Source organism: Caretta caretta, chromosome 4 (genome assembly GCF_965140235.1).
Source record: "Caretta caretta isolate rCarCar2 chromosome 4, rCarCar1.hap1, whole genome shotgun sequence".
Lineage (NCBI taxonomy): Eukaryota > Metazoa > Chordata > Testudines > Cheloniidae > Caretta > Caretta caretta.
The window spans coordinates 20,687,221-20,705,533 of NC_134209.1; the positions used below are offsets into that span (position 1 = coordinate 20,687,221).

Sequence of the window (18,313 nt, forward strand, 5' to 3'; positions counted from 1 at the left end):
CAACTACAGGTTCCAGCCTCAGTTTCACTCCATGCTACCAATGGCTTCCCAAAACCCACCAGCAGCCGAGTGGGTTCAGCAGATCCTTACATTCAGGAAGAGTTGAGGGGTCACCCCAAGGATGCTACGGCGGCCTATAAATGGTACGCACACCACTGGAGACAGAAGGGGCTGACCTTCCCAGTAGACCAAAAGGTTTGTATATCTGCCAAAATCTCCACACAAACAGGCCATCACACAACCTAGATCATCAGTTCCTTGCACCTTACCGAAACTGCAAGAAAATCAATCCCATTCCTTTCAAGCTCACTTGTGTAGATCTCTCAGAATGCTTCCCGTCTTTCACATTTCCCTCTTAAGGCCCTACACAGAAAACCTGTTCCCTGACTGGATGTAGGTACCACCCCCACAGAAAATATGTAGTCCGTGGATATTGGATTCCAAATTGAAAGAGAGAGGTTGTGGTACCTCGTGAATTGGGAAGGCTAACACCCCAAAGAGCAGGCCTTGGAACCCCAAATAATGTCCATGCCCCAAACCGGTAGAGAGTTTTCACAGGAACCATCCAGCCAAGACTGGCCCAGTGATGCTCATGAGGAGTGGGGGGTGAAGTGAGGATCATGGGGGCTAGAACCCAGGTCTGTAGAGTCCGAGCAACCACCACTTCCACACCACCATCCAGCCGCCATAGCAGAGCTGTGAGCAATGCACTATAAACCCTGGGAGACTAAACACCACAGGAAGTGCTGCCCACAGAAGACCTAAATGGCAGCATCCCTATGACCTCTGATTAGCCCAGGAGCACTATTTAGAGGAGGAGGGAGCTCCCGGAAGCTGTCTGTTTACTGCTTAAATGCACATTAAAGCAAACATACACTCCTTTGTTCAAGACAGGCCTATTTGACCAGTTGGAAGCTCTGAGAGTTTTGAACGTGCACCCCCAACATCATACAGAGGAATCTTATACCCTCACATATAATGTGGTCACACACATTTTATGAGGACAATATTGATCAGCAAATGATGAGTTTTCAAATGATACCCTTACAAGGCGTACCTTGTACAAAGTTTATTACAATAGTGTGTAGGGTGTGAGCACAGGGGTGTGTTCTGTCACTGTCATCAACTGCCCTGTAACCCTGTGTGCCTTAAAATGCTGACAAGCTTACACTGAGTGTGTGAGATCAGCTGCCCTGCCCCATAGGCTCTGACTCCAGCAGCTTGCTGGTTACACTCCAGCCACACTCTGGCTTCCACCATCCTTGGTTATACCTGGCAAGATCACCCCAACACCCCCAGTCCTGAATTTTCCCCAAGCCATGTGCTCTGCAATGTCCAGCCCTCTCCTGGGCCATTCAGAGCAATAATGTTTGTTTGCTCCTCTACCAAGATAAACTGCCCAACTGATCACTGTAACTGGCGTTAACGATCACTTCCATTCCAGCACAGCAGTGGGCTGGTTCACATTAAAAGTAAAAGAAGTTTATTAACAAGAGGAGATAGGATTTTAAGTGAGCTCAAGTACAGAGTTAGAAGTGGTTGCAAGCAACTCAAAGCGAAAAACGCTTTCTAAAGGTTAAGACTGAACACCACACCAGTCTTGGTTCAAGGTAAGACTTTTATCACACTTACCTTCCAGTGAGATGGCTGACCACTCCCTTGGTCAGGATCCCCCATGAAGTCCAATAGTGCTCGGTTCCTTTGTTTTCTTAGACCCGCTGGGTTTCTCTGCCCCTCTCCTTTAGAGTCCAGTGACCCTTTGAAATGAATTCCGCTGAAGGATACCCCAGCCAACATAAAGTTCATTCAAACTGCGAGGAAGGAGCCGTGGAGTCTAGTGGTGGAGGCTCCCTGCTGTTTTCTTCTCCCACTGGTGTTTGCTAAAATGCAAATTGATCTGTTCCTGCAGTTTCCTCCCCCTGCTGTGATGTTGATTCGTTATCTCCTCACCTTAGCTTGATGGTTTTGTTTACCTTTTATGTAAATTGCATTTCCATGGCCTCTGAATGTATCTTGGAAGTACTTTCAAGGTGGCAGAACCATACTCCTTTGTCTAGGATGGGGTAACGTCTGCCCTGCCTGTCAGACACACTTCAAGAATGTAATTCCCAATAGGCTTGTAATTTTGAATTTGTCCTCTGTCCCCACTCCGTGCAATAATACTAATGATCTGTATGTTAATAGCTTTCCATGTATAGCTTGCACAACACCTTCTAGGTACAGGTTATGACATTAGTGAGTTGGGGTACACTGACCTTGTGAACAGCTAGGACTCACTACCAGACACCCATGAGTGCCTTGTCCTCCTGCACTGAGATGCTGTTAGGGTGACAGAGTGGTTGGTGTGTGGCCCATCCCTTGTCCTATCGTGGCTCTCCTCCCTCCCTCATGGTTCTGCTGCACCTCCCCACCAAGCAGCTCACTCAGTGGTTTTTGCAGCTCAGCTTTGTTGTTTGGAACATAGGAAGTGCAGTGATGCCCCCTGCAGAGGCCTGTAGATGTGGGGTGGGGCATCCCAGAGACAGCAGCATAGTGGGGTGCCCAGCTGTATATCCCACTCTGCCCAGAACCCAAGGCCAGAGTGAAAGGGGAGGGATGGGACTCAGCAAAGGCCAGAGCTAGTTGGTGGGTATGTGGCTTGGGGGCACTGAGAAGCACCCAGCCCTGTCAGAGTGGGTGGGGTGTTCTGCAGGGAATGAGTTCTCTGGGAGAATGCAGGAAGTTGGTACCACAAGAGCCAGCCAGGCAGGTGCTGGGAGCTGACAGGACAAAGGCACACTGGCTGCAAGAGGCACAGGAAAGGCCAGGCCGGAGCTCTCCATAGGAACCATGGAGGCAGGAGATGCCTGTAGGACGCGGGTGCCCCTTCAGGACCTGAGAGCCTTTGCAGAATTCAGTGGTGGGTCAGTGAGCAAAAGGCCACGTTGAGGCGGGTTGCCCAGCACTCTGTGCCTTTTGGGAGGCTGTGGGAGTTGGGTGCAGTGCAGGTACTGATCTTGGAAGCTCTAACTGGCTTCAGACCTGGCTCTCCTCTCCCCGCGCCTGGCTGCCATGGCTAGGCCCCACTACGTAAAGTAGAAGGTGCTCACCAGGAAGGTACCACACCTCAGTCATTCCCTCACCCTGCTCTGTACCAGCTCGACAGGCTCCCGGGTTGTGACGTTTAAAGACAAAGCCACTGCCCTCTGAGGAGCGATGCCCAGGAAAGGGCGGGGTGTGTGATGTATGCTGCAGGTTTCGTGGGGAGCCTAGCACTTGTGGGGGGGGGAGGGAAGGAGGCAGTTTTTTTTTTTTTTACTGACTGGGATTTTTAACCACCCGCCACAGGTCTAGAGTTCAAGAGAAATGCCTCCTTTTAGGAGCCCCAGTTAGCCAACGAGGCCCTGGTGAGGGGTAGTGCATCATGGACTCCAGACTCTCTCTCCTGTTGTTGCTCTCCTCAGCACAGCTCCCGGGATCATTCATTCTCATGCCTTGTGCAAGGGGAAGCACTTTGGGCTGGATGTTGTCTATGAACGGGCTAATCAATGACTGTCTTCAAGAGACCACTGACTGGGGTAACAAGACCTGGATTCATTGATCTTGAGACAGTCTGCAGGTGAGATGTGAGCAATAGCTCGTGGGAGAACAATACAGATCCTATATGTCTGTGTAATAAAGTGAGCTCAGGGCAAGAAAGCTAGGGGCACAAGGCATTGCTAGCTCCCGCACCTGGAGCCAACAGCACCCTCATGCTATGACAATGGGATGCACTAGCGAGGAGCAGAGGGGGGAGGCGGTGTCCTGCTGAGGGAACATGAAGGACTGTGGCACTGGGACCGTCTCTGTGTTAGGCCAATTCCACAAAACCCTTGGCTGCTGGGTCAGTCTCAAGAACTGCCCCGGGATCCACTTACCTGGCACAGCTGGGATATGAGAAAGGGGTTTCTCAAAGGCCCCAGGTCAGCCCAGCCCTCCGCCCCATGGCGGCCAAGAGTGAATGCTGTTCTGCTGCTGATTAGCAGAGGGGCAAACTGCTGATGAGTTGGCCCATTTGAAGTGTCCTGACACTGACTTTGGGTCTCTGCCCACCATCTGCCTTCCTCCCCCTGTGCTTTAATGGCACGTGGGAAGCTTAGCAAGACCCACTGAATCCTGAGCGGGTTTGCCGAGAGGGGTCCACACTGGAATGCTGTACTGGTATAACAGGGCAGTTAGGGATGTGATTATTTACCTATGGAGTTATAGGAGTACAGCTCCTAGTATGGATGCTCCTATACTGATATAAAAGAGCCTTCTCTCAGCGTAGGTTATCCCCCTTCCTGTCTGAGAATAGCTACACTGGTATAAGCATCTTTATCCTAGTATGATTGTCTGGGTCAGGAGAGTTTTGCCACCTTAACTACAGTATAATTATAGGTGTAATTAAAGCAGCAAAACTTTTTAGAGTAGATAGAAAGCAGCCTTCCAAGTTAAGGGAAAGAGACAGGTGAGGCCACCTCTGTAACATGGGGCAAAGAGACAAAAAGTGAAGGAAACAGAATAGTCCCAGTTCTGGGGCCTGAGAAGTCATCTGTCAATAGCACGGGAAAGCACACCTTGCCTGCTGTCCAAACCCAGTCATGTCAGTGAACTCTACTGCATGTATTCCTGAATCACTGCAGTGATGGAAATACAGCCCAGGCCACGCCCTTCCCTGGGCCAGGGAACCTTCCCATCCAGGTTCTCTAAAGGTAACTTTCAGAAAGAGCAGAGGCAACCCAAGTGCTTCCTACTCGCTGGCACACAGCCCTCACTCAGAAGCGTTGATAAATCTACGGAGTTTTAGCAAAGCATGCCACGTTACAATGGGAAAGGGCAGCTAATCTGTCTGTCACTGCTCCACACACAGGAAACTCTTCCAGCCTGGAAACAAGCAGAGCCCCCCACCCCTAAGTCACTTTGTCTACCCTTAACTCAGATATCCCAATCTGACACAATCTCACAGTACATTCACAATTCTGCTTGAGTTATGAAAGCGATCAGCTGCTCATCCTGGCCAACAAGGTCCCGAGGGGCCTAGGGCTGACCCTGTGGATTTGCCGCAGGCAGCTTGAGGGCTCCCCTCCTTTTGCTAAAAGTCCATCCCTAAATCTGCACTTGGAACCCTGCAGGGCCACAGTAACTAAATGCAAAGAACATTTATCCTGAAATGTTGCTGAGAGATCAGCCACCCACCGAGAACTGCTCGGAGCCCACCCACTCTTCCTACCAGCCACTTGCAGACGCTTGATAAGCTAGAAAGACAACAGAAGGATGGGGACAGCTCTCCCAAGAGCTTTCAGCTTTACACTGCAGCGCTAGGCCCACCTTCAGCTCCAGGAGCAGCAGCTTAGGGGGAAGAGAGTACTGAAATGTCTGTGAGCATGTCTCCCCTAATGGCTGGCCCAGATAGGGGATGGGCGCTGAGGGTGCACCTTGATACCAAGAGATTGAGCACTGGGCTTGGGGGTGGACTGTTCTATTAGCACAAAAAGCCAATGACCACAATGGAACCGGGAGTTGGAACAATAAAAAACAATACATTTTCTCTCTATTGCAGCAGCAGCCCAGCATTAGATTGAAGCTTCGGCCCATTCCCTATAAGGGGGTTTCCAGGAAGCCCCAGGGGCAAGCACCAGGAAGCCCCTGACTCTACTGACATGAACACACTGGCAAACCTGCTGCCCTCACATATAAGAAAAAACAGGCAATTTTCCTAACCACATTCTTCTCCAGGACCTTTTGCCAAAACCACCACCTCCTGCTGTAAACCTGTAAAAGGAACTTGGGATTTTGCAGGAGGGGGAGGTTGTTAACCCATCCCCAAAATGTCATTGTTAAGGTGGTACTCCCTAAAGCATTCAGGTTGATAATTTCAGAACTGATTTAGGGTCTCAGACCCAAAAATCCCATTAGAATGAATGCCCAGCTCACCTGGGCAGCTCTCTAACATTTTTAATAAAGAGGACTTTTCACCAGGGAAATGAATTCTGGGTTGAAGGATTGTTAAATGTCTGCAGGTCTCGGCTAAGGTTCTGTTCCAGGCTTTGGATACTTTTCAGTATTCACTCCTGAAGTCCCTCCTCTGAAGACTCTTTGCTTTCATTGTTCTACAACCCCCTGTGAGTGCTGACACAGTTCAGTATACACACAGGACAGGACTCTCTTCGTTTTAGAAACATGGTCAGAACAACTCATTGATTATCGAATACACCATTTCCTGAACTAACTGCTTTCCAGGGTGATAACACACAGTTTATCAGAAAGGACCTGTGATGGGGTTTTGGTTCAGAAAGACTGAAAACTGAATGAGCAATGTTTTTGAAAGTTCTGAAATCTAAAACAGACAGCAGAAACCTTTCAAAAATTACCCTTTGCCAACCACTGCCCCGCTCCCCCACTAGAATAAAAGAGGTCTCGAGGCTCTGCCAGGCCATAAGAGTCAGGGCAGCATCACAGTAAATAAATGGAGGAGCTGCCTCCACTGACTTCTCTTAACTGCATTATCTGAAGAGAACACGAACGCTCATACATAGTGCTATGCATCCACAAACACTAGGCAAACTAAGTGCCTTTTCCACCCCCACGGGGCAATGTCAGAGCTGAGATAAGAGCACAGGAGTTAATCTATTTAGACTATAAACTTTACTTAGATTATGAACCGTGGGCCCCTGGAGGTGCTAACATAACACCAGTAAATAAGAACCGGCATTATTGGCTCTCCCTGCTAGGCCAGGATGCCTCTAGTCATTTTGACATTAATATTGGCTGAAAGTCTTCAAGATGAAATAGGACCATTAAAATCACAAAGTTGGGAAGGTAACATCTTTATTAATAGCATAAAATAAGCTGTGAAATATGTTCTAATCATCCGCCACTTTTGTGCCCCTTTGAAAGAAATTTCTGTCCTACATCACAAGAGTAACTGGTGACATCATTATCCAGAAGAAACTGTGTATAATATTATAACCAAGGCAACCACCAATCAGACTTCAGATCCAGATATTTTACTAAATATAAATAGTAAAAAACAACAAACAAACCGTTTTCTCCAAATGGAATGCATGAGGAAAGATCAGCTACATGTGTGTATGGAGTGCTAGAAATGGAGGGGAAATTCCCAGATCAACTCCTTTTGCAGATGAGGGCATGGTACCTTGGGGGGGAAACTCTCAGCTCTTTGCAGGAGTAGATGTCATCTTCATGGTCTTCTTTAGATGGTGATAATTTGGCAGGATTTTCATCAGGAAATCCAGCTGCAGTGTTTGTGGCTACAAGGAACAACATATAATTAGACAAGCACTGGCAAGGGGTAAGAAACAACGGCATGTTAAACACAGTGGAGTTGGCTCTGTAAGTCACCTAATTTAGACCTCAATCCTGCCCCAAGATCGGTATGGGCAGACTCTACTGATGGCACAGCACTCCACCCCGACGCAGTGCAGAGCCAACTGTAGGACTGGCACCGATCTGCGTAAAGCCAAGGCACCTGGACACACTCATGCTTTATAGCGGTCCTGGGCCAAGGCACTTGGATTAGTGTAACCGCACTGCAAGTTATGGAGACAAAAAGATGGACGGTTAAACACAGGCATGTAACGGGGCATATGCACAGGAGCCTAACCTGAGTGCAGAAGGCACATGTTTACGCTGTATTGGGCAGCTAGAGGGAGACACACTCCAGATATTTCCTAGGTGACAGGCCTTCAAAGTCTGACATACTGCAAACTAACTGTATGGAAGGAAATTAAATTGAAGCTCCCAGGGAAGGACCAGAGTATAGTCGGTTAAAAAGCCGTCAAGACTATGTGCTTTCGGAAGAGCAGAATGGTGAACCTCAAAGGGGGCCACTGGCTGCCCTGCCTGCTGCCCCAGAGGGACTATGCAAGGTTGCTAAGGATGGCCATTCTTTGGAGTGACGCACTGTTTTCCTGCTGGAAGAAAGCTCTGCAAATCTGGCTCCCAGCCTTTGCTTCCCCCTCCTGGATCACATGTTTTGCAGCTCTTCTCTCCCCTGGAGTAGTGTGCCTGCTTCAGATGAATGGAAATGAATCGCTCTGGAGCGCAGCTCACTGAGGAGTGGCAGACTGCATGGCCTGGCAGTACAGCATACTCACCTGTGGCCGCTCGGTCTGCACTCGGCGAAGGCACTTTGCGTCATAGATCACAGTGTTCTCCGGGATCACTTCATGTGTGTTGATGTTGCAGCAGGCCCCGATGACGCAGCCACTGGTCAGAATCACATTCCGACCAACAACGGCTGCAAAACAGAGAAAAAAACCTTGCCGTGGCTGGAAAGGGGAGAGAGACAATCAAAGCACCCAGAGTGCTGCGATCCAGGACGGGCAATATTCACACACATTCAAACTGTCATCCTGGTCTCAAACACTCCTTTCGCTTGCCCAGCCCTCTCTATCCTGACTTCTACCAGCCTTCATGCCTGCTCCAACAGACCTGCCTCCCATCCCGTTCTCTTCATGTAACTGCACACTGCTCTCACTTCCATGCCCGTCTCTCGAGGCAACTCAGCCACTTCCTCTTCCGATTGTGCAGTGAAACTTTCCCTGAGCTGCGACCCTGTCGCAGATTCTCTACACAAGATGCAAAGCAAATCTATTGTATATCACTTCAGTCTCACAGGGAGGAAGCTGCATTCAGTTACCGAGTGTGCACACAGCTGCTCTGGAGTGAACCAATAATCCTGTGAGGTGCGCTCACTGCAGCACCCAAGAGGGGGAGTGCCGCACAGCTGGCTTCATGCTATCTGTGAGCCCCTCCCCAATCCTGGGCACAGCCAGGGTGTGTTCTGGCTCCCAGCACAACTTAAGTCTTAATATCACTCCCACTTCTCCCTCAGTTACCAATCTCCGTTTCATAGCGGTGCAATTATCAGATGTGCATGCAGGCTGTTCAAGCAACAACCTGGGGGGAGGGATAGTTCAGTGGTTTGAGCGTTGGCCTGCTAAACCCAAGGTTGTGAGTTCAATCCTTGAGGGGGCCTTTTAGGGATCTGGGGCAAACATTGGGGACTGGTCCTGCTTTGAGCAGGGGGTTGGACTAGATGACCTCCTGAGGTCCCTTCCAACTCTGATATTCTATGATTCAACAGAAGTTTAGCTTTTATAGACTAACATCCAAAAGTCAAAAGTTATTAGAAAATACACTTGAAACTCTTTTGATCCCAATTCAGTAGCTCTGCAGCAGGAACGGAAGCCACTGCCTGCATTCAGTCCCTCTTCACCACTTCTAAGGCCAATTAAAAGTTGCTTTCAAATTGCTGGGCTCTGTGCTTTCAAATGGGAATGCTGCGAATTGACTGGAATCACAAGGGTTAGAGATGGTGTAAGCCATTCAATAATGTAATCCACCCCCCTTCAAGGGTAGGGGATAGTCCACTGGGAAAAAAGGTGTGGTGTTAACACCAACATGTTACAATTCTAGTGCAGACAAAGGCAGTTGTAGTTTTAACACATGCTGCTTGGTTAGCTTCCTCACCAGGGTTTACCTTGACCAGCTACCATGTTAAAAACCACCCCTTTTCCCCTTTCCCTCCTACTGTACACATGGCCTGAGAGAAGACAGAACAGTTGCTGAAGCAATGCTGCACTAGATCTTACGCAACAAGCAAGTACATAAACCCCCTGGCTTTAACAGAACACAACATAATGTAACAGGCATCAACCCTGCCAGAGAAGTGTCTGATGATTTCAGCACGAAGACACAACTAGTAACACTCACCTTTTGATTCAATTACATTGTTATCTCCCATTTTCATTGCTTGTGAACCTACAAGTTATAGTTAAAGAAAATATATAATTCTAAGGCTGTGTCTCATATTCCCAGCAACAAATACCCACATAACCCCTCCTTCAAAAAAACAAACCCACAACCCAGTAAGGAAGGTGCTCATGGACCTATGCGTGTGTGTCCTGCACTGATTATCATTGCTTAGGCAGGACACTGAAGCTATGGCTATTATATTCCAACAAGACATGCAGAAAGGCCTATAGTTTGACAACGTGTGGGAAATTACTACTGCCTAATATTTCACCTTTTTCTTTTTAGTCACATTGAATCCAGAAAGATCTTGTGCTTCTTGTGTCCTGAAAGCTAGAAAGCCCCCATGTTATTTCATATAAAGATGGGTATTTTCAAATGACTAACTTGAGTTTCAAATTCAGACCACAAGAGTCGCCCTCTTCTGACTGAACACAAATTGTCTCCAGATCCTTCAACACTGGTGTAAAAATAGATATGTAAGGACTGACACGGAATACAAACAAAACCCTTGGGACGGACACGGAATACAAACAAAACCCTTGGACACAAGTCCGAAATAGGCAGATCATCGTGAGATGCTACGTGAGCTAATGGACTGAGGAAGGAACTTCAAAGCCCCAAATTCTAATCCTTGTTCTCCCATTGACTTGTTGTGTTACCTTGGGCAAGTCACTTAACTTTTCTGTGTCCTTTTCCCTCCCCCTCTGTAAAAGGGGAATAAAAGTTCACTACCTCACAAGACTGGAATGACAGCTAGTTAACGTTTGTACAGTGCTTTGAAAACATAGAATACTAACATGTTCAAGTTTGCGTTTTACATCACTGCTAAGCAAGGATACAACAGCCAACTTCAAAAACATTATAGGTGCCAATGACCATTGGTTTTGCTTCTACTTCTTCCGTGTCTGGTGAAATATTTTCAGGATATCTGCAAGAGGATTGAAGAATACATTTAGAACTTGACCTTCAAAGGGTAGTGTCTCCTTAGAGATTAAGTGAAAGGAAAAAGTGTCCTTCCCTAAAATCTCTACAGCATTTTAGATTGTTTAAATGTGTAGGATTTAATAATCTCATTTAATTTTAAACATAAGGTTGCTGGTTTACTGGGGGCATTTTTCCCAGCCTGGACAATGAAGAGAGACTAGTCAGTTTCTAGATTCTCATGCAGTCACTGAATCCTGCAGTGCTTAAGATACAAACAGAGCAGAGGAAGGAGAGTTGGAAAAACTGGAACTTTAAATAACCATGGAAACATTTCTAACAAGCTTCCAAAATTTTGTAAAATGTTGTCTTGACCTCAAGCCTGCTGTGAGGGTTGAGATGAACCTCAAATTCAACACAGCAAGTTCAAAGTCAGTTTTTGAATCTCAGTAATGATGAAATATTGAGAACAGAGAAGGATGAAGAGCACTGTTTCCTAATTCGTAACATCCTCATACTGCCTCTCAGAGAGGCCATTTCAGAGGGAAACAGAAAGCAGACAATAGTAATTCATTGAGCCCAGCTTTGCTGTGTGACTGCATCTCCACCATACTGCTATGAAGGCAAAAGCTGCTCATGCCCTGGCCCTACCTACACTCTAGACCAGAGGTGGGCAAACTCCAGCCCACGGGACCCTCCTGCCCGGCCCTTGAGCTCCCAGCTGGGGAGGCTAGCCCCCAGCCTCTCCCTGCTGGTCTCCCCCCCACCCCATCTCCACCCCGAGTGTCAGCTCACTGCGGCCAGCGCTCTGGGTGGCGGGGCTGCAAGTTCCTGCCGAGCAGCACGGCAGTGTGGCTGGCTCCGGCCGGGTGGTGCAGCTGCCAGACCTGCTGCTCTGAGCGGCACGATAAGGGGGTGGGGAGGTTGGATAAGGGCCACGGGATCCCGGGGGACAGTCAGGGGAGAGGGAGTGGTTGGATGGGGCAGAGTTTGTGGGGGACGGGGGTTGGTTGGTCAGGGGACGGGGGGGTTGGATAGGCATGGGAGTCCTGGGGGGCCTGTCAGGGGGTAGAGGTGTGGACAGGAGTCGGGGCAGCCAGGGGACAGGGAGCGGAGGGGGGCTGGATGGGTTGGAGGTTCTCAGGGGGACAATCAGGGGGCAGGAAGTGGGAGGGGGAAGACGGGGGCGGGGGCCAGGCTGTTTTGGGAGGCACAGCCTTCCCTACCCAGCCCTCCATACAGTTTTGGAACCCCGATGTGTCCTTCAGGCCAAAAAGTTTGCCCACCCCTGCTCTAGACAAATCTCAAGGAACATGCTGCAACATTTTAAGCTAGCTATTTCAAAAGGGTTGCCAGTCTGGTTTCTGCGGCATCTCTCCCATTTTTATCATGAAGCTGAGGGAAGAATTTTGCAGGCAGATTTTTTTTTCTAGACAAAGCGACAAATGTGTTTTACAAGCACAAATGGGAATAATTTGGGTTTCTAACATGGTGATGAAGGTTTCTCTCCCTCTCAGGCTGTGTAAACATGACCTTGTGGCTGAGGAGGGGGGCAGACCAGGGTGTGCAATGATAGCAGTACTGGGTTGAGAGAGTTTTAGGGCCAAATGTTGCATTGAAATCTGGGCCAGCTCTCTCCTGTCCCGAAAGATTATAACCGGTTCCAGACAGCTAATACCGTGCAGCTGTGGCAAGCGTCCCCGCTTTTGGTAAATGAATTAGAGTGACACCTCAGGAAACTCCAGTCCTCTGCTTAGCCCAGAACAGGTACAACACAGGGAGCCACAGCTGAGGCTTCCCACTCACTGCCCCAATCTGGAGAGACGAATTCTAGGGCTAAGAGATAATCTATGTTCTTTCAGTCCCAAGCCCCATGCTGAGACTGCCAGTGATGGTATTAAACATAGATTTTTGTGCCTTCAACAGCATTGTAAAGATTCTTACTAACCCAGGGCCATCCCTAGCCATTTTGGTGCTCTACTCGGCGCCCCCATGGGGGGGCTGTGTATGTGGGGCCTGGCTCCAGGCCTCCACAGGTGGGGGGCAAGAGCAGGCTTGGGGGGCAGGGGAGAAACCACCCCCCAGCACAAGCTGGTGGAGAGGAGCAGGTTGGGGCTGGGTCGCTCCACTCCCTGCCGCCTGGTGAGTGCAGGGCAGGCCCAGCCCGACCCCGCACTCACGGGGCGGCAGGTAGTGGAGTGACCCGGCCCCCGCCCACTCCAATCTGCTCCCCTGGCTCCCAGGCTTGGGGGGGCAGGGGAGAAAGCTGCCCCCCCGCACTCACCAGAGGCACAGCTGAGAGCTGGCGGTGCGGAGGGGCTGGGGCCGGGTCGCTCCTCCACTTACCGCCACCTGGTGAGTGCGGGGCGCCTGACCCCTGCTGCAGTCTTCAGGGGAAGGGCCGGAGTGGGGGTGGAGGCTTTGGGGAAGGGCTGGAGTGGAGGCGGAGGCTTTGGGGCGGAGCAGGGGTGGGAAGAGGCGGGGCAGGGGTGGAGGAGGGGTTGGGGCCATGGGGAAGAGGTGGAGCAGGGGCTGGAGCAGCACGCAGCTGCGTAGGGCACCAGCCCAAATTTCCTGGTGCCCTGCACAGCTGCGTACTTTGCGTATGGGTAGGGATGGCCCTGTACTAACCCATTTATGATCAATGTCTGCTCTTCTATGAGATTGCCTTCACCAATCACGATTGGTCCTGCTTCTGCAATGATTCGCGCTTTAGGGTGAATCACTGTCCTAGGTCCTACAGAAACAAGATAAGTTCGTTACTAGCAGAATCTAAACAACTGATATTACTAAAATCAGAGAGAAGGCCCCAAGCGGGGAAATCATTTGAAGAGGTGTCATATGTGCTTTAACATCACAAAAATTCCAGAAACAAAAGAAAGGGACATGGAAATGACTACCCGAAACACAGGAAAAATACATTTTAACTCAACTGAGAGGCAGGATGGGCTTGTAGCTAAGGCACTAGCCTGGGACCAGATCTGCCAGTCTCCCTGTATGTCTTTGGACTTAGTGAATGAGTATCACCGTTAAAGAATGTCAGAATTCAAAACAAAATCTCAATGTTAGAAACAGTTCAGGCTGTGCTTCTCAAATAAGAATGCCACGCAATCTTAGCCCCGCTCCTATACCTATGGCCTGAATAAATATGCTCACAGCACTATCTCCATCCACAACAGTTTCACTTTATCAGTGACCCCAGGAAAGCTAGACTACTACAACCTGAACTGGGTATTGGGTGGGCTCCGTGAAACTCTTTATGGACAGACAAATACCAGATTCCTCCCTTGGCCCAAGTTTCTGATTGGCAAAAAGCATACTGAAGGCAATAACTGCTCACTCTGTATTAGAGGCCTAATCCTGCCAAGCAACATACATAGAGAACTGAACCCTACAATTCCAGTGCCCATTACACACAGAGATGGCATGTCTCCATATACAGGAGTCATGTGCCCAGTTCAGAAATTAGAGAATGTGAGAAAAGCAAAGGCTAGGCCCTGATCCTGCTCGCTGTTCTGCACACACACAGGAACCTGCCTGCAGAAAAGCTGAGTGGATTGGGGGTTTAGGACTAGAGATGTATATACCTGAATCAAATGAGAAAAGCAATGTTCTGCGATGCACATTTTTGATACTCTGCAAGAAGAGGTGTTAGGTTGACATCTTGACAGGGCCAGAATTCAGGGTTCGAGTTCTTGTTTGACAGTGCAAGTTTAATTCAGCATTTCTTGGGTTTCCAATTTAAAACACAACAGAACCCCACTAATTCTTGAAAGGCAGACTTCATGCAGATACGTGCGTGCATCCTGAACTTTCAGTAAACAAAGGTTTTCTGTGGGGAATTATACTATGCAAACTGTGGTACCATAACACAAAGAACAAAAAAGAAAATTTAACTCTCACTCCTGCAAATGCTTACATGAGTAACTTTATTCATGTGAATAGTCCCATGGATTTCAATAGGGCTGAGTGTAAATTATGCACGTGTGTATGAAAGTGGAGCCACAGTTTGAAACCTACCATTTTTCTTCTAAATTGCCCTCTAGTCTAAATCAGTGATTCCCAAACTTTAACAATCTGTGAAACCCATTTCACTAAAATGTCAAGTCTCGCAAACCCCCTCCTAAAAATGAGTATTTCCAGGGATTTTCTCCTTCATCTGAATATAAATTATAAAAACAGTGATCTTAGAAATATAAAATTTGTTTTTATGACATGCTTATTACTAACTATTTATTAATTATTTATCATTACAGTATTTTTATTACATTATGAAAATGGCAACACTCTTCCAAGATCTCACTTTCGTAGCTTGTATCACTTTGAATAAGCGTGTTATAAGAAGACAAGGCTCCTAGGTTTCATCAGGGAGTATCAGATGTGAAACAGCATGAAGGGATTTAAGAAGCCAACTCAGAGAGTTCCTCCTACACAAGCATTCAGGTCTTGAGCAGTCCAGGCAAACAATGCACGTTTAACAAAGCTTAAACTTGTTCTTCGTAATAATTTTTAAAACAATACTAGCAGCCTATTTAATTTTAAAAACATCAAAAAATATCCACCTCCCTTTCCATTTCTTATAAGGAGTCTTGAAGTTTAAATCTCCTCACTGTGATAGATATGCTTCTTTTGATCTGCTTAGCTCTTGGAAGTCCAGGGGCTCTGTGCTGCTGGCCCCGTGCTGCCTCGGGTCGCTATGGACAGCTCTGTCCGCCATTAGGGAATTTTTTCCCGAGAACCCCCTGTAATGGTTCACGAACCCCAGTTTGGGAACCACTGGTCTAAACTGACATATATATTCATGACTTTTGTAAAGGTCTGAGCAGCTCAGGCTGGGAGGGCACTGCAAGGGGGTGCTCTGTGGCAGAATGTCTAATGCATTTCACAGTGAGTCAGATTGCATGTGCCATTCCCGAGGTCTTCACTGTGTCAAAGGAAATATTGATAGCAGTGACGCCAAGACAGAATTTACTGCACTAGTCTTCACTTCTGGCTAGATTTCCACCACAGAAGCCCAAACATTCCAGAGACAACTTACTGGGAAAACACATGGTCTTCTGTCACTAAATCCTGGGTAGTTACTGACTACCAGAGATGGAGGGCTTCATTCACTACCTTCTGTTTTCAGAAGCACGGATTCAAATTCAATAGGACAGTGCTTCTGGGGAAGAACAAGACAAAAGCAGCAGCACCGTATTCTCTCTTACCGATAGTTACATCTCCCCTGATTTCACTTTCCACGCAGACGACAGCTCCAGGAGCAATCTTCACACTGCAACCAAAAAATCAATATTAGAAGAAATAAACATAATGCTTTTTAAGGCCAAGAAAGAAACCTAAAAAAAGTGGGTAGATTTGTTCTAACGGATTCCATCTAACTTGCATCTCTACTCTCAACATTTTCACTGAGTTCCACAGTTCAGAAGACCATACACACATTTAAAGGGACACATGAGCGTCCCAATTTACAACTGTATAAACCAATGAGAAAAATCGTCTGGGCTCTAAATGTGAATTTTTAAAATCTCCCACTTTGCCAAGAAACTGAAAGATAAAAAATAGCCACTCTTTCTAAATTCATAAACATTCTGTTTTGCATTTCCTTTTAACTCTGCAGCGCTAACTAAACAGAGATGAGCCAAAAAATCTAAGTCCCGTGATTACAGGGAACATTTTGTTCACACACGAAGAAAGGAGACACTGGACTGCATTGAGATGGCATGGGAGACAGCAGAAGTATTTAATATTGATCAGAGTCAGGTCTTGAGGTTATGTGATAATGCAGCACTGCAGCACGCACAGATCGGTTAGGACTGGAAAGGAAGTGAACAAGACAAGAAATGGACCTGAAATAAGTTCACATCTGCTGGCAGGACTGTGGCCAGCCAAACAAAACTATACGTACACAGTGTGTCGGGCCATGCAGTGCACATCTCTGGTGCTCCCCATCCCAATTTCTACCAAGATGGAGAATCTGTATATACAGTTGGGGATGCAGGGGGGTTCAGGTGCTGTCTAACCTGTGACATTTTAGAAAACCCCATGGAATTTCCTACAGGATGGATGTCTAAGGACACTTAAAGAGAGCTTTTATGCAATAGCTGGGTTATTCTCTCTCTTCCCCACACCCTAATATGGGAGAGACAGTGGGGTGCAGGGGTCTATTTCCCCCCCCCCCTTTTCTTGGCAGGGGAAAGGTACTGTGGGGTGGGACAGATCTTTCTTTAGAGAAAGAGAAGCAAATCGGGTGCTCCCCGGCTAGGGCGCGTCTTCCTCCACCAGCAGGAAGGGCTTGAAGCCCCAGAGTTTCTTCACTCAAACACCACCTCTCTTTGACCAGCTTGCATTTCAGACACCCCAGCTCACAGGGCCTGCACTCCCCTTGGCTGAGCAATTTTCCAAAGAACACTGGAAACCTCTTTCTCGGCAAGGCATGTTTCCCAGTCCTTTAATCGTCCTCACGGGTCTCCTCTGAGCCCTCCTGAGCGGAGGACCATCTTCCCTGAACGAGGGACGCCAGGACCGGACGCCAGGCAAGTCCTCTCACCCCGTGGCTCTCACCCTTCCCAGACAGGCGACTGCACCTCCCTTTCAGGAGCCTGACTGGCCCTGCGTACCCCGAGTTGCCCCCTCACTTAGACACGGCTTGCTTGCAAAACCAGCACGCAGCTGCTCACACGCTGCGGTCCCTCCTATCGTTACAACACACGCCGGCTGCAACATAAGCGTGGCACGGACACTCCCCGGAGCCCGAGCCCAGCGGCCCGGCCGGGAACGTCGCCGCGTGGGGGCCGCGTGGGGCCGGGGGGGGGAATGGGGGCCCACTGGGGCGTGGGGCCGGGGGGGGGGGAAATGGCGTCGCGCGCGCGCGCCCGCCCCCCCCCCCCGCGCTAACGCCGGCCCTGCTCGCGTGACCCCTCCCCCACCCGTCCGTCCCGTGACGCCCCGGGGGCTGGCGCGGGTGACGGAGGCGGCGAATCCGCGGAGCAGCGGCCGCCCCCCCGGGAGACCCGCGCGGGCCCGGGGGAGACCCAGGGCTGCAGCCGGGGGGGGGGGGGAAGGGAAAAGCGCAGGGGCGGGTGCGTTACACGGGCAGCGGCCAAGCCCGGGCCGGCAGCGCCCCCCCGCGACCGAGCCGCTCAGGCGCCTGTCAGCGCCCCCCCCCCCCCGCGCGCGGCAGCCCGCCTCACCCGCTCTGCGCCCTCTCCGCCATCTTCCCCGATCGGCCAGCGACGGCTCGGCCTGCGCTCCGCGTCAGCGCTCGACCGGCCGCCCTGGCCGGGAGAGGGGCGGGGCCGGTGGTCGCGTGGCGCACTCGCCCCGCCCCCCTCGTGGGCGCGGTCCCGCCCCTCGGCGGCGTGCCCGTGGGGGCGGGGCCAAGCTAGCGCGCGGCCGGGCCGGGCCGGTGCCCAGAGTGCTGCGCTGCAGCCCCTCCCCCCATCCTTCCCAGTCCCTGGCTGCCACGGTGCCCCCCCTTTCTCACAGGCCCGGGCAATTCCCCGCGAGCTCGCTGGTGCCACGGGCTAACCGTCCCTGGGGGGGCTGGCCACAGGACCGGGGGCTGGGGTTCCCTAATCTTAGCTTTTGAAGGATGTCCTGTGGAGGTGGCCGC

The 18,313-nt window shown here is 49.7% G+C and overlaps 1 protein-coding gene across 2 annotated transcripts; it reads right to left on the minus strand.

Moving 5' to 3' along the window:
• Positions 1-6,811: 6,811 nt before the first annotated feature.
• DCTN6 (dynactin subunit 6) lies at positions 6,812-18,032 on the minus strand. Of its 2 annotated transcripts, none has more exons than XM_048847467.2 (7): positions 17,892-18,032; positions 15,909-15,973; positions 13,333-13,438; positions 10,620-10,708; positions 9,739-9,786; positions 8,118-8,260; positions 6,812-7,271 (listed from the first exon to the last, which is right to left on the minus strand). In XM_048847467.2, the coding sequence occupies exons 1-7, from the start codon at positions 17,912-17,914 to the stop codon at positions 7,173-7,175; spliced, it is 573 nt and encodes a 190-aa protein (XP_048703424.1). In that variant the 5' UTR covers positions 17,915-18,032; the 3' UTR covers positions 6,812-7,172. The 2 variants fall into 2 exon arrangements, with proteins under 2 accessions (XP_048703424.1, XP_048703423.1); XM_048847466.1 differs by lacking the exon at positions 17,892-18,032 and adding an exon at positions 16,607-16,638.
• Positions 18,033-18,313: the final 281 nt, after the last annotated feature.